The sequence below is a fragment of the Castor canadensis genome, chromosome X (assembly GCF_047511655.1).
Source record: "Castor canadensis chromosome X, mCasCan1.hap1v2, whole genome shotgun sequence".
Taxonomy (NCBI): Eukaryota; Metazoa; Chordata; class Mammalia; order Rodentia; family Castoridae; genus Castor; species Castor canadensis.
In genome coordinates this window covers 82,371,946-82,397,953 of record NC_133405.1, presented here as the reverse complement: position 1 = coordinate 82,397,953, position 26,008 = coordinate 82,371,946, and the positions used below count along the sequence as shown (strand labels likewise).

Sequence of the window (26,008 nt, the reverse complement as noted above, 5' to 3'; positions counted from 1 at the left end):
ACACCTGTAATCTCAGCACTCAGGAGGCTAAGGCAGGAGAGGATCAGGAGTTTAAGGCTATCCTGAGCTACACAGTGAGACCCTGTCTCAAGAAAACAACAACAAAACCCCAAACAACAAATGAACAAAATAACATGGAATAAAAAAGAACAGTCATTAGAAACAAACCAAGTAAGTAAGGACTGTATTTAAGAGTGTGAAATTTCCCTCACATTAATTTGATCTCTATTCAGTGAGATACAGTTTAACAAACTCAGGACTGTCAACTGGAAGGAATAGCTTTTAAAAAGCTAAAAAGCACCATATAGGAATAAAATATTATGAGTTTTAGTAAAGCAAAAATGCCTATTGAGAATTAAATTACATTTACCTTAACCTGTTAAGAAGCAGAATTGTTTTTTGCTTGCCATGTTTTTCTTCCTGGGCAGGTAGAATCTTTTCTCATCTTTTAAAATGGAAAGACTTCTTAAAGGGTCCCCTTTACTCCTCAAAAACAGACTTTGGGTTGGGGCCATGGGTCAAGTGGTAGAGAGCTTGCCGCATGAGGCCCTGAGTTTAAACTCCAGTACCACCAAAAGAAAACAAAACAAAAACAAGAAAATCAAGGTCTTTATCTATTTCATCTCTGTATGCCCAGAAGAGCCTAGCAGAGTACTTTATGCTCAATGCTTTTTTGAGTTGAACTCAACAAGGGAAGGGAAATATATTGGCAGAGATCTGCTGGGAGTTTAATAAGAAAGAAGAGATTAGCCAGGCGCCAGTAGTTTACACCTGTAATCCTAACTACTCAGGAAGCAGAGATCAGGAGGATCACAGTTCGAAGCCAGCACAGGCAAATAGTTTGTAAGCCCCTATCTTGAAAATACCCATCACAAAGAGGGCCGATGAAGTGGCTCAAGGTGAAGGTCTTGAGTTCAAGCCCCAGTACCGCAAAAAAAAAAAAAAAGATTAGAAGGAGGAAGAGGATAAAGAACAAAGATGAGTTTTACACCAGTTGGAGAGATGAGAAACTGAGAAGTATGGGAAATTAGGATGTTTTCTTTGTACAGGTAGGAGAAACCAAGCAGAGCAAGGATCTAGACCTTTGAAATCATACAAAAGTGCTAGCAGTCTGACTTGGGGACAATTTTCTTAGCTTGAAAGAAGGCAGCTGAAGACAAAACAATAATTAGGTGTATGAGAGACAGTGATGCTGGTAACTCCTAAACGAGGTAGGCTTAAGAAGTCGAGAGTGGAATTCAGGCAAAGGTAAGGAATTCTGATTTCTTGTTAAAAGTGAGCTAATGAGTTATTAAACAAATGGAATGAGTGAAGAAAAACAAGCAAAGCAAATCATTTCAGATGGCTATCAGAGCTGTGGAAATAGATGAGTTCTTCCATAGAAAATGTGTGAAAAGGGAAACCAAAGTGGAGGAAACACTTCTATGGGTTGCATGTAATTACAGGGAGACAATGATGAAAAAGAATATTTAAAAACAGATTAGAAAAGAGTGGCCCAAGGAAAGGAGCACTTTAAAAGAAGAGATATTCAATCTTCTTAAAAGAAGAGGCTAAACCAAATGTAATCTTTGTTTAGGAAGGAATTAGCCATTGCAAACCTTTGAAATCAAGATGTTGCCAGAATGAAAGAAAGGATTCTCCAAAGATAATAAAAAATAACTATCAGGGAAAGCAAACACACCGAATAGCACTTAACTCTATCTCTTCTTTGAAGGTTGCACATTACCTGTTCAAAAGTTGTCGAAGCTTCCCTCCCTTGCTCTAGATCAACTGCAGCTGCCATAAGTAAACATGTTTTCTGTGCAATCAGAATTACTTGATCAGAAGGACAAAGCAGGGACAGCTGATAAGAAATAACCAGAACATCAATGAATAGTGAGAATTCTGTCAGGTGAACACAAACAATCAGAATGAAAATCAGCAACATCCTGTCTGAATAGGAACATTCAGCTGGAAAAGCACGTCACCATAAAAATGATATAGACTGCAACACTGATTTACAGTTTTCATTTTATATTACTTTCCATTGTTTTTTGTACCTTCCTAGAAATAAAAAGCTTCATTTCTTCACAGTTTTCCTATCTTTCCCAGTGACAAGTACTGTCATTTGCCCTTGTATTTCTGTCTAGTGATTTATGCTGTGATTTCTAAGTGATTTTTCCCCTGGCAAATAGATTTTTCCCTTGATATTGAACGGAGCTGAAATTAGTACATATATTGCCATTTAAAAGAGACAATGTCAAATCTCGACAGGAACTAAGCATAATCTCATCATTACACCTTACCCTCTATTTTTAGAAAAAATTCCCAGGTTTGTGCTATAATAAAACTCTAGGCGACTTGGATTCTTACATGCCAATCCTACAAGTCTTATTATAAATGTCAAAATGAAAACTTATTTATTTCACCTAGTTAAAATGCCAATTATACCTAAACTTGCAGAGACAATTTCTTTTTTTTTTTTAATTTACTTATCTATTTTTTTTCCTTTTTCTTTTATTATTCATATGTGCATACAAGGCTTGGTTCATTTCTCCCCCCTTACCACCCACTCCGCCCCCTCCCTCTCCCCACTACCCCCTCAATACCCAGCAGAAACTATTTTGCCCTTATCTCTAATTTTGTTGTAGAGAGAGTATAAGCAATAACAGGAAGGGACAAGGGTTTTTGCTGGTTAAGATAAGGATAGCTATACAGGGCATTGACTCACATTGATTTCCTGTGCGTGGGTGTTACCTTCTAGGTTAATTCTTTTTGATCTAACCTTTTCTCTAGTTCCTGGTCCCCTTTTCCTATTGGCCTCAGTTGCTTTTAAGGTATCTGCTTTAGTTTCTCTGCGTTAAGGGCAACAAATGCTAGCTAATTTTTTAGGTGTCTTACCTATCCTCACCCCTCCCTTGTGTGCTCTCGCTTTTATCATGTGCTCAAAGTCTAATCCCATTGTTGTGTTTGCCCTTGATCTAATGTCCACATATGAGGGAGAACATACGATTTTTGGTCTTTTGGGCCAGGCTAACCTCACTCAGAATGATGTTCTCCAATTCCATTCATTTACCAGCGAATGATAACATTTCGTTCTTCTTCATGGCTGCATAAAATTCCATTGTGTATAGATACCACATTTTCTTAATCCATTCGTCAGTGGTGGGGCATCTTGGCTGTTTCCATAACTTGGCTATTGTGAATAGTGCCGCAATAAACATGGGTGTGCAGGTGCCTCTGGAGTAACCTGTGTCACAGTCTTTTGGGTATATCCCCAAAAGTGGTATTGCTGGATCAAATGGTAGATCGATGTCTAGCTTTTTAAGTAGCCTCCAAATTTTTTTCCAGAGTGGTTGTACTAGCCTACATTCCCACCAACAGTGTAAGAGGGTTCCTTTTTCCCTGCATCCTCGCCAATACCTGTTGTTGGTGGTGTTGCTGATGATGGCTATTCTAACAGGGGTGAGGTGGAATCTTAGTGTGGTTTTAATTTGCATTTCCTTTATTGCTAGAGATGGTGAGCATTTTTTCATGTGTTTTTTGGCCATTTGAATTTCTTCTTTTGAGAAAGTTCTGTTTAGTTCACTTGCCCATTTCTTTATTGGTTCATTAGTTTTGGGAGAATTTAGTTTTTTAAGTTCCCTATATATTCTGGTTATCAGTCCTTTGTCTGATGTATAGTTGGCAAATATTTTCTCCCACTCTGTGGGTGTTCTCTTCAGTTTAGAGACCATTTCTTTTGATGAACAGAAGCTTTTTAGCTTCATGAGGTCCCAGGTATCTATGCTATCTCTTAGTTGCTGTGCTGCTGGGGTTTCATTAAGAAAGTTCTTACCTATACCTACTAACTCTAGAGTATTTCCTACTCTTTCCTGTATCAACTTAAGAGTTTGTGGTCTGATATTAAGATCCTTGATCCATTTTGAGTTAATCTTGGTATAGGGTGATATACATGGATCTAGTTTCAGTATTTTGCAGACTGCTAACCAGTTTTCCCAGCAGTTTTTGTTGAAGAGGCTGCTATTTCTCCATCGTATATTTTTAGCTCCTTTGTCAAAGACAAGTTGGTTATAGTTGTGTGGCTTCATATCTGGGTCCTCTATTCTGTTCCACTGGTCTTCATGTCTGTTTTTGTGCCAGTACCATGCTGTTTTATTGTTATTGCTTTGTAATATAGTTTGAAGTCAGGTATTGTGATACCTCCTGCATTGTTCTTTTGACTGAGTATTGCCTTGGCTATTCGTGGCCTCTTGTGTTTCCATATAAATTTAACAGTAGATTTTTCAATCTCTTTAATGAATGTCATTGGAATTTTGATGGGAATTGCATTAAACATGTAGATTACTTTTGGGAGTATCGACATTTTTACTATGTTGATTCTACCAATCCATGAGCATGGGAGATCTTTCCACTTGCTATAGTCTTCCTCAATCTCTTTCTTCAGAAGTGTATAGTTTTCCTTGTAGAGGTCTTTCACATCTTTTGTTAGGTTTACACCTAGGTATTTGATTTTTTTTGAGGCTATTGTAAATGGAATTGTTTTCATACATTCTTTTTCCGTTTGCTCATTGTTAGTGTATAGAAATGCTAATGATTTTTCTATGTTGATATTATATCCTGCTACCTTGCTGTAGCTATTGATGATGTCTAGAAGCTTCTGAGTAGAGTTTTTTTGGTCTTTAAGGTATAGGATCATGTCGTCTGCAAATAGGGATATTTTGACAGTTTCTTTACCTATTTGTATTCCTTTTGTTCCTTCTTCTTGCCTAATTGCTCTGGCTAGGAATTCCAGTACTATGTTGAATAGGAGTGGAGATAGTGGGCATCCTTGTCTTGTTCCTGATTTTAGAGGGAATGGTTTCAGTTTTTCTCTGTTAAGTATAATGCTGGCTGTAGGTTTGTCATATATAGCTTTTATAATGTTGAGGAACTTTCTTTCTATTCCTAGTTTTCTTAGAGCTTTTATCATGAAATGATGTTGGATCTTATCAAAGGCTTTTTCTGCACCTATTGAGATGATCAAGTGGTTTTTGTCTTTGCTTCTGTTAATGTAGTTTATTATGTTTATTGATTTTCATATGTTGAACCACCCCTGCATCCCTGGGTTGAAGGCTACTTGGTCATGGTGAATAATCTTTTTGATGTGTTGTTGAATTCAGTTTGCCATTATTTTGTTGAGGATTTTTGCATCAATGTTCATTAAGGAGATTGGCCTATAGTTCTCCTTTTTGGAGGTGTCACAAAGACAATTTTTTAATCTTTAATCTAATTTACTATTCACAACCATAGCCATTATTGAAATAATAGCATTTCTAGACACCCAATCTCTAGGTCTCAAGTTCCTCTTAGGTAAGATGAGGGAACTGTTTACATTATCTCTCAGCTCTAAAAGTCTAGATTGATCTCTATCTGGCTATGTACCTCTAAATGTGTATTGCGATATTCTTTATCCCTTTCCCCTTTATTCCTCTATTGATACTCAGTCTTCTTTCTGAGCATTTAACTTCTACCTTGTAGGCTAACGAATATTTTTAAATGCTTATAATTAAATAACAAATTCACACCTAGAACCTGCTCTAGAAAAAAGTTTTAAAGGAGACTGAAGATTCTTATCTCCCTTTTCAGTTCCTGCTGTTCCCACATAGTTATTCTACATTCCGATAGACATATTTATGTAACCCTCCCTAACGTGTTGATAACTGACAACTGTTTGGAGTATTTCCATCCAAAAGATACTTATGTTTTAATATAGGACTCCAGGAGACTGAAATCCTTTCAAAGACAAAGAAATAATTTTGTGTAATGGTAGAACTTTAGGCTCCATGACAGGAGTTTGTGATATTTTAGTATGAGGATGTCTGCTCTACGTTCTTACATTATACCCTGTAAGAAAGAGATTGCCTTTAGATCTTTTCTGCTTAGACCTACATTAAAAGTTCCTAGATTAAGAGTCAATCTCACTCTAAACTTAGATTGTTACTGTAGCCATAGTAGTCAGATCCTTGTGATCCATACGTGAGATACTTATTAGAAGAGACTTACCTTATAAGAAACTATGAAAAACTCTCTCATTGCCACCAGGTCTTTGTCAGACTGCACAGCCAAGTTCCAAGCTAAAAGTTAACATGAAATAATGTAACTATGAAAAATCTACCATTTAGTCTTTATCATTATGATCTCTGCTATCTACATCTTTACTATTAAAATATGAACAGGTGGGTTCTCAGGGATTACAAAATCAACTTTAGATGTGTAGAGACATTTTTGCCAGTAAATTTAAAGACTCCTATCACTTCTAATCTTCCATTCTAGGCCAATGACCAGTAGAGGTACTTTTGAATTTTTTTTAAAATTGGGAACATACAAAAAGAATTCTTGATTTGCACTTAATCTATCTAAAATATGAGGATCATCAAGGAGATCACCAACTGGAAATGGTAAAAGGAAGTTCAAATTCAGCAAAGAACAGAACACAATGGTTAAAGGAAGATGGCTGGAGAGATTCACATATTCCAAAGAGTAGTGGAAGCCCTAATAGGCAACATTTAGCATGATCTTTACCTTCAAAAATTAAAATGTAGTTAAAAGAAGTAGGAAAATACTTTGCCTTTTCCAACTTTCAAAAGATCAAAGTTGCTAAACCTTTCTGTAGTTGAAAATGTTACGTTCTGTTATTTACATACATTTCTTAGAAGATAGATTGTTGATTTGTTCCCTTTATCCTAGATTAGTGCCCCAGCAAATCCCACAAAACAGCAAAGGTTCATGTAGAACCAGTCACTTTGTGACATTGCTGCTTAACAGCTCTTCTTACTTATCACTGTAGTAACTGCCTCCACAATTTTTATATCTTTTTTCCCTAAACAAAATCTACATAAATGAAACAACTCATAATTATGTCACTTGATGAATTTTCACCAAGTGAACATATGAATGTAACCAGCACCCAGGCCTAGAAAGATATTGGTCATTACCAAAGCCCAAGAAATTCCTCTCCTCCTGAAAGATAACCCACTACCTTGATTTTTTTAAATTATTTTTCTTAATGTATATTAATTGTACAAAGTAAGGGATTCCATGACATTTGCATACATGCATATGATGTATTTTAATCACAACTACCCATTTAACTACTCTTCCTTTTATGTCCTCTTCTTTTTCCCCTTCCACATCCCTAATAGTCCCCTTTGTACTTTCATGTCTTTTTTTTTCTCCCTAGATTCCACATATGAGAGAAAACATGTGATACTTGTTTTTGTGAGATTGGCTTCTTTTGCTTTATATGATTATCCCCAGTTTCATCCATTTTCTTACAAATGACATACTTTTATTCTTATTTCTAGCTGAATAATACATTGTGTATGTATACCACATTTCTTTTTCTATTCATCTATTGAGGGGCATGGAAGCTGATTCCATGCTATTCTGAATGGTGCACTAATTAACATGGGTATGCAAGTATCACAGAGTCAGTTAGCTAACTTTAATTCTTTGGGGTATATATCCAGAAGTGGAATGACTGGATCATATAGAAGTTCTATTTTTAATTTTTTGAGGAACCTCCATACTGATTTCCATAGTGGCTGGAATAATTTACATTCCTACCAGCAGTATATAAATGTTCCTTTTTTGAGCCAGGCATGGTGGTACATCCTTGTAATCCCAGGTGCTTGGAAGGCAGAGATAAGAAGATCAAAGTTCGAGGTCAGCCCAATCAAAAAGTTAATGAGACCTATCTCAACAAATAAGTAGGGAGTGGTGGCACATACCACCAGGAGGATCACAGTCTGAAGCCAGTCCCAGACAAAAACACAAGATCCTATCCGAAAAATAACTAAAGCAAAAACAGACTGGGGTCATGGCTCAAGTGGTAGAGCATCTGCCTACCAGCCTTGAGTTCAAACTCCAGTACTGCCAAAAACAGTCTTTTCCCCTACATCCTCATCAGCATTTGCTGTTATTTGTTTCCTTGATGATAGTCATTTTGACTGGGGTGAGATAGAATTTCAAAGTTGTTTCAGTTTGCATTTTCCTGATGGATACAGATGTTAAACATTTGTTTCTATGTATTTATTGGCTACTTGTGCTTCTTCATTTGAAAAGTGTTCAGTTCATTTTGCCATTTATTAATTGGGTTACTTGATCTTTTGTTGTTTACATTTTTGAGTTCTTTATATATTCTGGATTTTAACCTTCTGTTCAATGAATAGCTGGCAAAGATTTTCTCCCATTCTATAGGCTTTGTCTTTACTTGATTGTTTCTTTTGCTATGCAGAAGCCTTTTAATTTGATGCAATCCCATTTGTCAATTCTTGCTCTTATTTCCTGAGCTATTGGTGTCCTATTCAGAAAGTCATTGCTTATGATTACATAGTGAAGTGTTTCCCCATTATTTCCTGCAGTATTTTCAAAGTTCCAGGATTTACATTAAGGTCTTTGATCCATTTTGAGTTGATTTTTGTACAAGGTGAGAGATAGGGATCTAGTTTCAGTCTTGTACATGTGGATATCCAGTTTTCCTAGCACCACTTGTGAAAGAGGCTTTTTTCCAATGTATGTTTTTTCACCTCTGTCAAGAATCAAATTGCTACACATGTGTGGGTTTTTTTTCTGAATTTTCTATTTCACTGGTCTATTTGTCTTTGTGCCAGAACTATGCTATTTTTGTGACAATGGCTCTGTAGTATGGTTTGAAGTCAGGTATTGTGACACCTCCAGAATTGCTCTTTTGCTCAGGATTGCTTTGGCTATTGCTTTAGGGTCTTTTATAGTTTCATATGAATTTTAGAATATTTTTCTATTTTTGTGATGATCACCATTGGAATTCTGATGAGGATTGCATTGAATCTGTAGATCACTTTTGGTAATGCCATTTTAACAATATTAATTCTGCCAATGAATGAATATGGGCATCTTCTAGTGTCTTCTATAATTTTTCTTTAGTGCTTTATATTTTTCTTTTTAAATTTTTGATCAGTGTGCATTAATTGTACAAGGGATTTCATTGTAATATTTCTATAAAGGCATGTAACATACTTTGACTAAATTTATCTATTATATTCTCTTAACCCCTTCTCTCCTCTCTCCTTTTTCAAACAGTATTTGGTGGGCTTCACAATACTATCTTCATATATTTATTTTGGTCATGTTTACCCCCAGTACCCTCTCCTTTTTCCCTCTGCCTCCTGGTTTCCCCTTTTAACAAGTCCCCCTTTTATGCTCATGACTTATTATTATTTTAGGTCTAGGTTCTGCATGTGAGAACAATATATGATATTTGGCTTTTTAAAAAGTTTTAGCAAGGATTTATTTTAGTATAACAGGGTAAAGTATGGGAGAGGGAGACAGAGGAACATTTCCTTTTCCCTACACAGGAAATGGGAGCAAGGACTCTGTCAGATATTTGGCTTTTTGAGCTTGGCTTATCTTGCTCAACATGATGACCTCCAGTTCTATCCATTTTCCTGCAAACGACATAATTTCATTCTTCTATATGGTTGAATACTCCACTGTGTATATATAACACATTTCTCCACTGTGTATATATACCACATTTTATTTATCCACTCGTTGTTTGTTGGGCACCTAGGCTGATTAGCTTGGCTATTGTGAATAGTGCTGTGATAAACATGGGTGTGCTGGCATCTCTCTTGTATGTTGACTTACACTCCTTCAGGTATAGTCCCAACAGTGGTATAGTAGGGTCATAAGGTAGTTCTATTTTTAGCTTTTTGAGGAAACTCCATACTGATTTTCATAGTGGTTGCACTAATTTACATCCCCACCAACAGTTTATGAGGGTTCCTTCCCCCTGCCAATTCCTTGCCAGCATCGGTGGTTGTTTGTTTTCTTGATGATACCCATTCTGACTGGGGTGGGATGGAATCTCAGTGTCATTTTAATTTACATTTTCTTTATGGAGAATATTTCTTCACGTGTTTATTAGCCATTTGTAATTCTTGCTCCAAGAACTGTCTGTTCAATTCATTTGCCCATTTATTAATTGGATTATTTGTTCTTTTGGTGTTTAACTTTTTGAGTTTTTTGTGTATTCTAGATATTAATCCTTTATCTGATGAATAGCTTGCAAAGATTTTCTCCCATTCTGTGGGTTGTCTCTTCATACTGGTAATTACTTCCTTTGATGTGCAGGTTTTTAATTTAATGCAAGCCCACTTATCAATTCTTGCTCTTATTTCCTGGGCAATTGGAGTCCTATTCAGAAAATAGTTGCCTATGCCTACATCTTCAAGTGTTTTTCCTAGGTTTTCCTATAGTAGTTTCAAAGTTTCAGGTCTTACATAAGATCCACTTTGAATTGATTTTTAGCACAGGGTGAGATATAGGGGGTCTAGTTTTAATCTTTTACATGTGGACATCTAGTTTTCCCAGTACCATTTGTTGAAAAGGCTGCCTTTTCTCTAATGTATGTTTTTGGCTCCTTTGTCAAAAATAGTTGGTGGCAGCTGTGTGTTTATTTCTCGATCTTCTATTCCATTGGTCTACATGTCTGTTATGTCCATACCATGCTATTTTTGTTACTATGTCTCTGTAGGATAATTCAAAGTCTGGGAATGGGTGTGGTGGCTCATACTTGGGAGGTGGAGATCAGGTGGATGATAATTTAAGGCCAGGCCAGGCAAAAAATTAGCAAGACCCACATCTCAATCAATAAGCTGGGTGTCATGTCATGCCTGTGATTCCAGCTATGTGGGAAGCTCTAAGTAAGACTGTCATGGTCTGAGGCCTGTCCAGGGCAAAAATGCAAGACCTCACCTAAAAATAACTACAGCAAAAACAAACAAACAGACAAAAAAAAAAAAACGGGGGTGTGTGTGGCTCAGGTGGCAGAGCACCTTCCTAGCAAGGACAAGGCCCTGAGTTGAAACCCCAGGACTGCAAAACAAACAAACCAAAAAAACCCCACCAAAGTCTGGAATTGTGATACCTCAGGCATGTTGTTTTGTTCAAGATTGCTTTTACTAGTCAGAGTCTTTAATGTTTCCATATGAATTTTAGGATCAATTTTTCTATTTTGTGATACTGGGATTTTGATGGGAAATGCATTGCATCTGTAGATTGCTTCCAGTAGCATAATCATTTTTCACAATATTGATTCTGTCAATCTATGAACCTAGGAGGTCTTTTCATCTTCTAGTGTCTTCAATTTCTTTTGTCAATGTTTTTTAGTTTTCATTGTAGATTCATCTCCTTTGTTAGGCCTATTCCTGGGTATTTAATTTGTTTCATGTTATTGTGAAATGGGATTGCTTCCCTGATTTCTTTATGTCTGTTCATTATTGGTATACAGAAAAGCTACTAATATTTGTATGTTGATGTTGTATCCTTCTACTTTGCTAAAAGTTGTTTATCAGATCTAGTTTTTTTTTTTTGTAGTCTTTCAGGTCTTTTAAGTATAAGATCATATCATCTACAAATAGGGATAATTTGACTTCTTTCTTTTCTATCTGTGTTCCTTTTATTTCTTTCTCTTGCCTTATTTCTCTGGTTAGGAATTCAAGCTTATACTGAATAAGAATGGAAAGAGTGGATAAGTTTGTGTTGTTCCTGACTTTAGAAGAAATAGTTTCAGTGTTGGCCACAGATTTGTCATATGTTGAGGTATGTTCCTTCACAGGTTTTATCATGAAAGGATGTTGAATTTTATCAGAGGCTTTTTCTGCATCTATTGAGATGATTACATAGTTTTGTGCTTGGTTCTGTTTATGTGGTATACTACATTTATTGGTTTGTGCATATGGAATCAACCTTGCTCCTTTGGAATGAAACCAACTTGATCATGGTGTATGATCTGTTTTTTTTTTTAAATAAGTTGTTTTTATCTGAAAAAACTCTTCATAGTAAATTGTTTGGTTTAGCTCCCAGCAGCCCATTAGAGTTCTGAGGAAGCTTGCCTTCTTTTGAGCTATCTGATCTATTTTCTGGGCAAGGGACATTTTGTGATGGTTCTACCACTTCTTTTTAACTTCTTTCTTGGGCTTCTTCTCATAGACTTGTATAGCAGCATGAGCTTTCCTCTTTTTAAAAAAACATTTTTTATTAGTATATTTTATACATATATATGTATAATAGTTGTACAGGAGGTTTCGTTGTAACATTTCCATTTATGTGTATAATGTACCCCAGTTTGGTTCATCCCCTCTCCATTCTTAAAATGGCTTCAACGGGTTTCAATGTTCCATATTCATATATATATGGAAAGCACAACAACCATATTCACCCTCCTTTACCCTCTTCATTTACCCTCCCTTATCCCGCTAGTACCCTCTCCTTAACATGACCTGTTTTACATTCCTGTCTTTTATTGTTTAAGTGTATGTTCATTCTTCAATTGGATTTTGCCTTGATATTCTATCTGCAAATGGATATATTGTATTTTAATCAGTCTAACCCCCCTCTACACTATTCCTTACCCTTTTCCCTCTACCCTGTATTGTTCAACAGTTTTCAGTGCATTTCGTTGTGTCTTGTTCCTAGATAGATGTGAGTGTTTCCATATTATTCACTCTCTATCATTCTCTTCATCTTTCCCCCCACCCTAGTCTCCTCTAACAATCCCACTATTGGAAACATGTATATATGATAATACTTGTACTTATATTTGGATCTCTCTTCCACATATGAGAAAACATGTGACCTTTGTCTATCTGAACCTGGCTTACTTCACTTTACATGATGTTTTCCAATTCCATCCATTTACCTGAGAATGACAAAATTTCATTCTTCTTTATGGCTAAATAATAGTCCACTAAATATATACATACATATATGTGTGTGTGTGTATAAAATTTTTGTCTCATTGGTTTTTTTAAATTATCATATTATTGTTATCCTGCAGGTACATTGTGACATTTACAAAAGTTCTTATAATATATCAGAGTTGAATTCACCACCTTCATCATTCTCCTTTATTCCCTCTCCCCTCATTCCTGGAATAGTTTCAACAGTTTCATTTTTCCATTTAAATACATGAGTACATAGTATTTCTACCACATTCACCCTCCTATACTCTTTCTTTTTATCCCCCCCTTCCCACTGGTACCAACCCCTAGACAAGAGCTATTTTGCTTTCCTGTTTTTCCTTTTTGAAAAAAAGACATTTTTGTTTGTATAAGATAGCTATCCAAGGTGTTTCATTTTGACATTTCCATGTATATATGTATTATAATCCGAATTGGCTCATCCCCTCTATTTTTATCCTTTCTACCTTAGTCCCCTTCTTGTGGAGATTTCAACAGGTTTAAAAATTCTATATTCATTTTTTATAGAAAGTACATCAACCATATTCACTTTAACTTCCTTCTTTTACCTTCCCTCTCCTATTAATGACCTCCCCTTATTGTGACCTATTTTTCATAATATTGCTTGTATCTGTATTGAGTCTATATTCCAACAAAATTTCATTCTTCTTTATGGCTGAAAAAAAAATCCATTGTATATAAATACCACATTTTCTTAATCCATTCATCAGTTGTGAGGGCATCCTGGCTGTTTCCATAGCTTAGCTATTGTGAATAGTGCTGCAATAAACATGGGTGTGCAGATGCCTCTATTGTAACCTGACTTACATTCCTTTGGATATATGCCTAGCAGTGGTATTGCTGGACTATACAGCAGTTCTGTTTTTAGTTTTTTGAGGAGTCTCTATACTGTTTTCCATACTGGTTGTACTAATTTACATTCCCACAAACAGCGTTATGAGGGTTCTTCCCCCTCCCCTGCCCTCATCAGCATTTGTCGTCGTTTGTGTGCTTGAAGATAGCTGTTTGCTTCTTTCTTAATCTTCATCTGCCTATCTACTCATCTAATGGGCTTTATACTTTTCTGTACTTTCCTGGTTACATTTATCTTCCTTTTCTGTGTGTGGGATTACTTTAAATATCTTCAATATTGGTTTGGTGGTCATGTGTTCCTGTAGTTTTTGTTTATCACAGAAGGTTTTTACTTCTTCATTCATGAAGGATAGTTTTTGCTGGATACATTAATCTAGTAGAGTTCTTTTCTTTCAGGGCTTGGAATGTATCATTCCATGCCCTCCTTGCTTTTAAGAGTTTCTGTTGAGAAATCTGTTACCTGATGGGTTTGCCTTTATATATGACATGTTGCTTCTCTCTTGCAGTTTTCAGTATTTGTTCTTTGTTATTTGTTCTTTGTGTATTTAGTATTTTAAGTACAATATGCCTTAGGGAGATTCTTTTTTTATACTGTTTGGTGTTCTAAAAGCTTGTTGTATCTGGATAGCTCTCTCTTTCTCAAAATTGGTGAAATTTTCTGCGATTATTGTATTGAATATGCTACCCCTACCTTAAGCTTGCACCTCTTCTCCTTATATACCCATTATTTATAGTTTGGTCTTTTCATGGTGTCCCAAAGGCCTTGCATGTTTTGTTCATACTGTCTAAGTATTTTTCTTTGTCTTTCTCTGAGTGTTATAATTACTTTCTCTGAGTGTTTATATTTCACCGATTACTCTTATAATCGTTATTTTGAGTTCCTTTTTTCTGAGATTTCATCCACTTCACTATCCTTTAAGTTCTTTATTGTGGAATTGTTGCCTTTTTTTTAATTGCATGCATTTTTACATTGGGACTTATACATCTGAGGCCAAGTCTTTGGTTGGAGTTTTAATGTTTAGGGAAGACTAGGTAGTGGCCCTTTGTGGTGTACTTTCTCTCCACCAAGTTGGGGGTGTGGCTCAGTATACAAACATTCATCCATAGAGAGCTCAAGACACTAGGTCTTTTCCCCTACCCCACTCGGGAAGAAGATCAGCTGCATAAACAATCACAATTCAAAGACACACCCACTATGAGAGTACAGTAATCCTTAATTAAGAACTATCATTGCTACCACTCCAGTGTTGTTAGAGAAATATGGGAGCAAAGATAATACTTTGTGAACTAAGAAGGCATTAGTTAATAAGGGTAAAAATTGAAAGAAGTTAGGTAGGATAATAATGATGAGTAGTACAAGATGTATGGTATAATAATGACGGAAGAGGATCAGGCTAAGATAAATAAAGGGGGCAATGAGAAAGGAAATAGAAAAGATCCCGCTAGAGGTATATGTGAGATAGAAAAAAAACTGACCTGAAAATCTAACAACCTGCTAAAAATAATTACAACGGGCAGGGTAACAGAGAGAGAAGAAAAATAAGAGCGAGAATTACTCTAATTTTGGACAGAAAGAAAGTGGAAATTGGGGAGTGTGATAGGAGAGAGAGAGAAGATAAGGTTTAAAACTGATATTAAAAGATGGGTGTTATGGCTCAAATACAATGAGTGCAAAAAAAATAAAAGGAGAAAAAGGACAAAAAGGAAAGTAAGAGAGAACAAAAAATACCTCAAAGAAACCAACAAAAAGCTTCAGAAAGAAACAGTATCTTCTTCATTGTTAGAGAGAAAGGCGGTTGAATATCTTCTACAAAGCAATCTTTTTTATTGTTGTGCTGGGTGGGGGTACATTGTAGCATTTACAAAGGTTCTTACAATGTATCATAATTGAAGTCACCCCCTCCACTGCTCTCCTTCATCCCTTCTCCATGATTTCTGGAACAGTTTCAACAGGTATCATTTTTGCATTTACATACATGTGTATACGTTATTTGCACCTTATTCATCCTCCTACCCCTTTCCCTCCCACCTCCCTCCTCCCAAAAGTGCTGAACCCCCTCTGCGCCACCCCAGCAGAACCTGTTCTGCCCTCATATTCTCCAATTGTGTAGAAGGAAAACATAAAAGATAAAAAAGAAAACATGAAGTTTTTGCTAGTTTGAGATAAAGATAGCTACACTGGAAGTTTCCTTGTGTTGTTTCCATGCATATGTGTATTACAACCCCAATTGGTTAATTTCTTTCAGTCTTCTTCACTTCTCCCTAGTCCGCTTCCCATAGAGGCCTCTGCCGGTTTAAGATTTCTATATTCATTCCTCTACAGTGAACACATCAACCACATTCAAGTTTTTGGTTTCCATCCCTTGCCCTATCCTTCCTGTGCGCAGCCTCCCCTTAGTGTGACCCGTATCCCGTAATATTGCTGCATTTGTTTTAGGTCTATAATCCGCATATGAGGGAGAACGTGCCTTCTGAGCCTGACTAACTTCACTTAAGATGATGTTCTCCAGTTGCATCCATTTACCTGTGAATGACAAACTTTCATTCTTCTTTGTGGCTGAGGAAAATTCCATTGTGTATAAATACCACATTTTCTTAATCCACTCGTCAGTAGTGGAGCATCTTGGCTGTTTCCATAACTTAGCTATTGTGAATAGTGCTGCAATAAACATGGGTGTGCAGGTGCCTTTGTAGTAACCTGACTCACATTCCTTCAGGTATATCCCTAGGAGTGGTATTCTTGGCTTGTATGGTAGGTATATTTTTAGTTTTTTAAGAAGCCTCCATATTGTTTTCCATAATGGGTGTACCAGCTTACATTCCCATGAGCCGTGTATGAGGGTTCCTTTTGCCCCTGCATCTTCTCCAACATCTGTTGTTTTTCTTGATGGTAGTACTCCTATTCTAATAGGAGTAAGGTGGAATCTTAGTGTGGTTTTGATTTGCATTACTTTATGGCCAGGGACGGTGAGCATTTTTTCATGTGGTTTTTGGCCACTTGGACTTCTTCTTTTGAAAAAGTTCTGTTCAGTTCAGTTGCCCTTTCTTTATTGGGTCATTGATTTTTTTGGGAGTTTAGTTTTTTGAGCTCCCTGTATATTCTGGTTATCAGTCCCTTGTCTGATGTATAGCTAGCAAAGATTTTCTCCCATTCTGTGAGTGGCCTCTTCAATTTAGAGACCATTTCTTTTGTTGTACAGAAACTATTTAATTTCATGTAGTCCCATTTGTTGATCCTTTCTCTTAAGTTGTTGAGCTGCTTGAATTCTACTGAGGAAGTCCTTGCTCTTTGCTATACTAGCTTCAAGGTTTCAGGTCTGACATGAAGGTCCTTAATCCACTTTGAGTTGATACTTGTGCAGGGTGACAATCATGGATCTAGTTTTAGATTTCTGTAAGCAGATATCCAGTTTTCCCAGTAACATTTGTTGAAGAGGCTGTCTTTTCTTCATTCATTCATGTTTTTGGCACCTTTGTCAAAAATTAAGTGAGTATAGCTGTGTGGATTCACATCTGGGTCCTCTACATTCTTTTCCACTGGTCTTCATATCTGTTTTTGTGCCAGTACCATGCTGTTACAAAGCAATCTTTTAAAAAACAAAAAAAGAAAAAAAAAACTGAACCTGCTAGGCTTTTAGGGGCTGTCTGGTTTGTACATTTAGCTCTGTGGGAGAGTGGCCAATTAGGGACCTGAGCCAGAGCCCCAATACAGAAAAGTAGACCTAAAGTTCTGATTACATGTTTTCATAGTGATTCCCAGGGGCTGGGCTCCCAATGTCCCAGACCCCAGACATTCCTCACTTGACTTGTGGTATCCTCTACATCTCTCAGGACCTGCCAACTCACAGGCTATTCTCTATAGCAGAGCAGTTTGATTCTTAGATTAAAAAATGCAGTGTTGGGTTATCTAGATTTGCTCACTAATTCCATGATCATGCTGCTTAGGTCGGTGCCAAGATTTCCAAAATGCAACTGTGACCAGTGCCAGGGCTGTGCTCATCCTGAGGACTCTATATTTTGATTTGCAGAGGGTTTTTGTGATGCAGTTGGTGTGGTCCTACTGGTTGGAAGGTGCTCACCACAGAGCTGGCCAGGTTGGCCTAGGGAGCTCAGCTGCCATAGCTTCTCAAGCTTTCTCTCAACTCCTCTGGACTCTGTTCTGTCCACATTCACCAGAGTCCATAGTTCTGTGTCTGCCAGCACCTGATGGCATCCTTATGAGATGCCCATATAATCAAATCTCCTGTCTCACCAGCCCTGACTTCTTTATCTCTTCTGGGGGAAAAGTTAGAGTGAGAATAGCTGTTCAATCTGGTGTGCCCATAAGGTGAGACCCAGGCGGATGTCACTCAGCTGCCATTTTTGCTCTCTTCAGTGCTTTATATTTTCCATTATAGAGATCTTTAATATCTTTGATTAAGTTTAGGCCTAGGCTTTTTTTTTCTTTTTTCCACTGTGAAACTCACTTCAGTGCCAGCAGCCTATAGGTAGAGGCCAGGCAATGGTTCAGAGCTATAGTTTGCTCTGGCATGGGACACTGAAGTAACTGTGGGATTTTTTTCCAGCAAGTTCGGTGATGGTATACAGAAAAGCTACTAACCTTTATGTGTAGATTTTGTATCCTACAACATTGCTGAAAGTTTTATCAGATCTAAAAGTCTTCTGCTGAGAGTTTTTCAAGTATAGGATCATTTCATCTGCAAACAGGGATAATTTAACATCTTCCTTTAATATGTGTATCTCCCCTTCCATATATATATATATATATATATATATATGTATTTCTCTTGCTTTTTTGTAGGTATTAGCATTTGAACTTAGGGCCTCATGCTTCCTAGGTGGGCACTCTACCACTTGAGCCACTCCACTAGCCCTTTTTCTTCTTGCTTTATGCTCTAAGATTTCAAACACCAAGAGTAGTCAGTGAACAATCTTGTTTCATTCCTGATTTTAGAGGAAATGCTTTTAGTTTTTACCCATTTGGTATAATGTTGGTTGTAGGTCTGTCATACATAGTCTTTAATATGTTTAGGTATGATCCTTCTATTTCTAGTTTCTTCAGGGTTTTTATCATGAAGGGGTGTTGGATGTTGTCAAAAGCTTTTCTGCAACTACTGAGATAATTATGTGATTTTTGTCCTTGGTCCTGTTTATATGCTGAATTATATTTATCAATTTATATATGCTGAACTATCCTTACATCCCCGGAATGAACCTAACTTGATCATGGTGTATGACCTTTTTAATGTGCTGTTAAATTCAGTTTAGAAGTCCTTTATTGAAGATTTTTGCACCTATATTTATTAAGGAAATATTTTTCTTGTATTCTTGTCTGGTTTTGATATCAGGGTGGTACTGGTTTCATAGGATGAGTTTGGAACTGTTCCTTCCCTTTGTAGTTTGTGGAATAGTTTGTGAAGCATTTGGTGTTAGTTCTTTAAAAGTCTGGTAGATAGAATTCAGCAGTGAATCTGTCCAGTTCCAGCTTGACTTTGTTGGGAGATTTTTTTAAATTATTGCTTCTATCTCATTGCTTGATATTGATCTGTTTATAGATCACTGTCTTGATTTCTAATACCATAAGTTAGTTTTGCCTGTTTTTTTTTTTTTGCCTATGTATAAATTGAATGATGCAGTATGTACTCTTTAATATCTGGCTCTTTTTGCTTGTGAGATTCATTCACATTGTTGTATGTAGTTTATTTTTGGTGGATCATATTTAAAGATAAATTAAGAAAGCTAGACCAAGTTTAGGAGTATAACTTTGAGGACAGGAAGTTATAATCCATTATTTTATTCTTTGACCCATTTCTATAGAAAAGGGAAAAAACTAACATTGCGAGTACCCTACTCTGTGCCAGGTATATATACTGTTTCATCTGAAAACCTTTATAACCATATAAAGCTTATATAATTTTCATTTTATAAATAACGAAATTGAGATTAAGCAATTTATACCTGTATTCATAGCTACAAGTGAAAGAGTAGAATTTGAACCCTCATCTGATTCTATCAGCCCTCAATGTTTCCAATAGTCACAGAATCTTATTTTACCTATTTTTCGAAACCAATGAGCTTCATTAGCCCTCAAGTCCAAAGTCAGGGGTTCTCCATCAAAAGGCTGAGCAAGTCTCAGGAGTGCTGCATTAAACAGGAAAATGTGATACCTTTTACCTCATATTTTAGCAAAGTTGTTAACCCTGCTTTAAAAACAGTCACACATGAGTTTGAATTTGGAAAGTTCTTTTTTGTGTATGTGTGTGTGGGTGCATATCAAAAATAATTAAAATGACAAAAAACATTACCAAACTCCAAGAAACTGCTAAGTCAAACTTTGGGGGAAACAAACAAGTCTTTGGAAAGATTTATAATTTTTATTTTTGGTGAGACTGAGGTTTGAACTCAGGGCCTCATGCTTCCTAAGCAGGCTCTCTACCACTTGAGCCACTCCACCAGCCCAAGATTTATCATTTTAATTAGTGCAATCATCCACCAAAAAGATGATTTACATGTAAGCAAATAAAGAATAGGCACTATCATTAAAAATACTGAAATGGTGCTTAGCATGTGTGAGGCCCTGGGTTCAATTTCTAGAACACACACACACACACACACACACACCCCAAAAGCCAAAATTAAAAACTGAAATGGAGGTTGAGAATTGAAAGAGTATTGATGGGCTGGCATAGTATTTACTTAGCTGCCACAGCAAGCACAGTATAGAACCAGAACATGCCATCATCGCCAGAAAGTATTTATTACTTACCCCATGTTCTTCTGAGAAATAAGAATTCCAACCAGAAAAGTTTTCCTCATTTTAAAAGCTTTGGCTTCAAGCCATTTTGCTATGTTACCACCCTATTGACAGGTATTTGAGGTATAAAATTGAACTACTTCAATAAAAAGTGTAGAGTTTGTAAGATACAGAGTTTTTGTGTATTTTGGACATTGAAAAACAGAGGTTCACAAGCAGTAGAAACAAATGACCTGTTACAAGGCAAAAGAGACACCAACAAAGAAAGCATGGAGTTGGCAAAAAGAATGTGATGCTGTTACAGATTAGCTTGCATGAAGTGGACAGGGAGGAATTATGAGTAGATAGAGGAGATGACACAGACTTGGGTAGGTAGAGAACTTCAAAATAAAAGAGCAACAATGAGAATTTGATTCAGAAGGCATTAAAAGTCAGTAGAGGGGCTGGTGGAATAGCTCAAGTGGTGGAGCATCTGCTTAGCAAGCACAAGGCTCTGAGTTCAACCCCCAATACAGCCCAAACCAAACAACCAGCCAAACAAACAAACAAACAAAAAACCTACAGAGTTCAGAGAATTTTTATGTGCTTTTGATATTTTTTGACTTGTTCAATTTGTAGGTTAGTAGAATAACCATCATCAGCAACACCACCAACAACAGGTGTTGGCGAGGATGCGGGGAAAAAGGAACCCTCTTACACTGTTGGTGGGAATGTAGACTAGTACAACCACTCTGGAAAAAAATTTGGAGGCTACTTAAAAAGCTGGACATCGATCTACCATTTGATCCAGCAATACCACTCTTGGGGATATACCCAAAAGACTGTTACTCCAGAGGCACCTGCACATCCATGTTTATTGCGGCACTATTCACAATAGCCAAGTTATGGAAACAGCCAAGATGCCCCAGCACTGACGAATGGATTAAGAAAATGTGGTATCTATACACAATGGAATTTTATGCAGCCATGAAGAAGAACGAAATGTTATCATTCACTGGTAAATGGATGGAATTGGAGAACATCATTCTGAGTGAGGTTAGCCTGGCTCAAAAAACCCCAAATCGTATGTTCTCCCTCATATGTGGACATTAGATTAAGGGCAAACACAACAAGGGGATTGGACTATGAGCACATGATAAAAGCGAGAGCACACAAGGGAGGGGTGAGGATAGGTAAGACACCTAAAAAACTAGCTAGCATTTGTTGCCCTTAACGCAGAGAAACTAAAGCAGATACCTTAAAGCAACTGAGGCCAATAGGAAAAGGGGAACAGGTACTAGAGAAAAGGTTAGATCAAAAAGAATTAACCTAGAAGGTAACACCCACGCACAGGAAATCAATGTGAGTCAATGCCCTGTATAGCTATCCTTATCTCAACCAGCAAAAACCCTTGTTCCTTCCTATTATTGCTTATACTCTCTCTACAACAAAATTAGAAATAAGGGCAAAATAGTTTCTGCTGGGTATTGAGGGGGGAGAGGGAGGGGGCGGAGTGGGTGGTAAGGGAGGGGGTGGGGGCAGGGGGGAGAAATGAACCAAGCCTTGTATGCACATATGAATAATAAAAGAAAAATGAAAAAAAAATACCAGTTAAAAAAAAATTTGTAGGTTAGGATCAAGTGGCAATTAGAGAGAAAGGAAGCAAGGAAGGAAAGAAGGGAAAACAGGAGGGAAGAAAATGTCTTTAAAGCAAATTGGAACAAAAATAGATCTGAAATCACATTTGGAGATGAATGTTAGTGATACCTAACTTTGTGGATGAAGAAACCAAAATAGACTTTTGTGGTAAACATTAATAAAGAGCATGAAGCTTAACTCAAATATTAGGTTGGAGTCTCTGTTCTCAATGTACTTGAAGAATTCAACAGTGGATAGAGGCAAGATGAAGAACTGAAAATAACCAAGGAGATATTTACCTGTATTCAAGCAAGTTAAAAGTCTGTTCATTTCTTTCTTTCTAAAAAATAAAGAAAAAAAAGTTTTCAATTGTTCTAAACCTTTACTATAGGAAGGAACTGAAAAAAAGACACTACTTGTGCTTGAGAATTGGGCTAAAATGCAAAAGTGTGCAGTTTGTTGTTCAAAGCTCCAATCTCAACTTCAACACTTCTCCACCCCCCCACCAACTGTACCATACAGTTACTCGTACCCAGTGCCCTCATATTTTTTCTCTGTTCTACTTCTAAACCTACTCTCAGAAAAGGATTTCATGACTGATAAGGTTTCATATTGTATTACAGGGTCAAAGAATTTGGGAGCAGATAGTGACTTCTGTAATTTGTAAGCTTTATTTATTTTTTTTTTTAGTGAGAGGGAATCCATAATACCCACTAATAAAAATGAATAAAAAGGGGGAAATTAGAACCCTTGTTTTAAATGAAATTATTGAAGTCCAATAAATAAGTAAAGATACATAGTTCAAGGGGTAGATCATTTGCCTATTATGCATGAAGCCCTGGGTTCCATCCCCGGCACTGCAAAAAATAAATAAAATAAAATAAAAGTAGAGCTGCTCTGGTTGAGCCAGTGGTACATGGAGGGCTAGAGATGAGGCTTTTCTGAAGTTCCCATGGTAGTGCCACAAAATTTTCTGAAGAATGCCACTTAAAAAACAAGTGGCAAACCCCTCATTTACAGATGAGGAAGCAGACTTGGTGATGGAGGGGTATTTTGTCCAAGGTGATGCAATTAGTGACAAAGTCAAGTCTACTAACCAGGTCTCCTGACCCTCTATTAAGTTTCTTTAAGGGATACACGAATTTTTTTCCAATTCTACATTTAGCGAGATTAGAAGTTGCCACCCTGTCCTAACAAGTAAAAAGTTGAACAGACTGAAAAACCAACAACTCCTTTTGAATCCAAAAGAGCAGTGAGGAAAGAGGGCAAAGCACTGCCACAAAGATTAATAAGACAGATGGATGAATACAGGGAATCACAGCTTACTGCTCAAGAGTGGAAACCAGTGTGGGAACCAGCGCCTGAACTGTATTTGACAACTTACTGGAGGCTTAGTCTGGACAAGTATCAGAGTTTAAAACTCCAAGGGATCCAGTCATAAGGGGGTCGCCACTGTTTTCTGAGTTTTGCCTCCAGTGTCCTCACAGTGATACTGTAGACAAATCCCTCCATGCTTCTGGCAGCAGAAAGGGGAAAGGAATTATTGTGAAATGTACCAGAGCACTCAGTTCTTCTTAAAAAGAACTTCTCTTAAGAGAAACTACTTCACCAGAGCCTAACCTTCTGTGGTATTATCAGTGCCTGACTGACTTCAGGGGAGGAAAATGGACAAAACTCTAGCCATCCTGTCCCAACTAGGTGGGGAGAAAAAAACTGAGAAGCACTTGTGAAGTTCACAGTTCAGAGGCCCAAGCTCACTAAAAGACTGAGATCTAATCATAGATCTGAGTCTAAGACTGAGATCTTCCCCCCACAATTCACCACTACACTACTAAAGGCATATTTACAGCAGCTGCTTTCATCTGGTACATAATGTCTGGCTATCAAGAAAAAAAATAGAAAAGCATACTAAAAGGCAAAAAACACAATTTGAAGAGATGGTAAAAACATCAGAACCAGACATGGCAGTGATGTTGGAATTATTAGACTGAATTTAAAACAACTACAATTAATATGGTAAGGGCACTAATGGATAAAGTATGCAAGAACAGATGGGTAATGTAGTAAGAATGAAGGAAATCCTAAGAAAGAACCAAACAGATCCTATGAATATCACTATGGAAATTTGAGGGGTGTGTGAAAGTATGACATGTTGATGTAGATCAGAAGAATCCCTTACAGTAGGATCAGAAGGTGACTGGAATCAATAAGTGAGTATCTCCACGTGTTCCCTTGAGGTAGCCACCTGGGTCCATGAAATGAGTGGTCATCTGCAGCAATGCAGAGAATCTAGACACATTTCTTTTGCACTATGAAAGCACAAAATATCAATATTTTTTCTGTTTTTTAACAAAAGAGACAGAGACTAAATATCCCGAACACAGCTAGAAAACCAGACTGATGCTGGTAGCCGCAGGGTACTATCAATCTGTCTGAGTCTTCACGGGAATGGACACTGACTCTGGACTGGGCTTTGCTTACTCAGTAGTACAAGCAAATGCTCAGGGTGGTATAAAGAATTGGAACAGAATATATTGCACCAATTTAGACTGCTGAGTAATATCTCTTCAGATCGAGAAACACAGTTTATGGTCCTTAACAACCAACAATGGTCAGAGAGATAGCCTCCTGAGTAACAGACAGAGATGTAATAGGCAATTAAAATACTAGTTGTCTAAAACAGTGAGGGACATAGGCATAAAACCTGGCTTATGCAACTTCACAAGTATGCACTCGCACTCAACATAGGGGAGAGGGCTAAGGGACCCCACTAGATGGACTCTTCTATTTTCTGGTGAATCTTAGAAATAAAGGATGGGGAAGGATGCTAGTATGGTTATAATTCTTCCTGAGGTGGGTAAGATATGGGTATGATGACTATACTTTTTTCTCTTCTTTCTTCTTCATATCACCTCAACTTTCTGTTTCCTCCTTGGTAAAGTAGTTGCAGTACTATGGCTGCAATGACAAGTGTTAAAAACAGGAATTGTGGCTGACCAAGAAACTATAATGATATTTAAAAATCTTTGTGCCATAATTCCTAAGGGCTTCACAGGGAAGGTCGTGCCTTTACCCCATCCGGCAAAACTGAGGTTCATGCAGCTGTGTGGCCTAGTGGTTAAGATAGCCTACTCTGATCTACAGACTGAGTACAAGCCTCATCAAAATACCAATGATATTCCTTAGAGAAATAGGAAAAATAGTCCTAAAATTCATATGCAAGCAAAAAAGACTCTGGATAGCCAAAGCATTTCTAACTAAAAAAAAAATATCCAGTTTCAAAATACACAACAGAGCCATAGTAAGAAAAACATGGTATAAGATAGATACTTAGACTGATGGAAAAGAATAGAGGACCCAGAAATAAATCCATGCATCTTCAGCTGTATGATTCTCAATAAAGGTGCCAAAGGCATACATTAAAGAATGGACATTTTCAGTAAATGATGCTGGGAAAACTGGATATCCATATGAAGAAGATTGAAACTAGATACCTATCTCTCACCTTGTACAAGAATCAACTCAAAATGTATTAAAGACCTTAATGTGATAGCTGAAACTTTGAAACTATTAGAAGAAAACAGAGGTAACACTTCAAGATATTGACATAGGCAACACTTCTGGCTTGGCCTCCATTAGCTCAGGAAACAAAGCAAGACTTGACAAATGGGGTTGCATTAAATTAAAAAGCCTCTGCATAGCAAAGGAAACAATCACAGATTGAAGAGATAGCCTACAGAATGGGAAAAAATATTTGCCAATTATTCATCTGACAGGATTAATATACAGATATTTAAAGAACTCAAAACCTTAGGAACAACCCCTCCCCCGCCAAGTAACCCAATCAGTAAATGGGCAAATGAATTGAAGAGACAGTTCTCAAAAGAAACAGCCATTAAATACTTGAAAAAATGTTAAACACTTAGTTATCAGGGAAATGCAAATCAAAACTAGACTGAGATTCTCTCCCCGCCCCCCCCCCCCCCGTTATAGCCATTATCTCCCCTCCCCACAAACCAAC

At 37.1% G+C, this 26,008-nt stretch overlaps 1 protein-coding gene, 1 non-coding gene and 1 pseudogene across 2 annotated transcripts in view; all 3 read right to left on the bottom strand.

Moving 5' to 3' along the window:
• The window catches only part of Tex11 (testis expressed 11), a 384,064-nt gene that overhangs the window by 51,777 nt on the left and 306,279 nt on the right, over positions 1 to 26,008 (bottom strand). Inside the window, exons 21-24 of the mRNA XM_074062265.1 lie at positions 22,287 to 22,327; positions 19,671 to 19,757; positions 6,025 to 6,095; positions 1,722 to 1,843 (exon numbers count right to left, since the gene is read on the bottom strand). Of these exons, the coding sequence (XP_073918366.1) occupies positions 1,722 to 1,843; positions 6,025 to 6,095; positions 19,671 to 19,757; positions 22,287 to 22,327 (321 nt within the window). The remainder of the gene's footprint in view (positions 1 to 1,721; positions 1,844 to 6,024; positions 6,096 to 19,670; positions 19,758 to 22,286; positions 22,328 to 26,008) is intronic.
• On the bottom strand, positions 18,068 to 18,182 carry LOC141420130 (small nucleolar RNA SNORA42/SNORA80 family; annotated as a pseudogene).
• Positions 19,998 to 20,070, bottom strand: Trnap-agg (transfer RNA proline (anticodon AGG)). Its single transcript has one exon. It is a non-coding gene; the product is annotated as a tRNA-Pro (tRNA).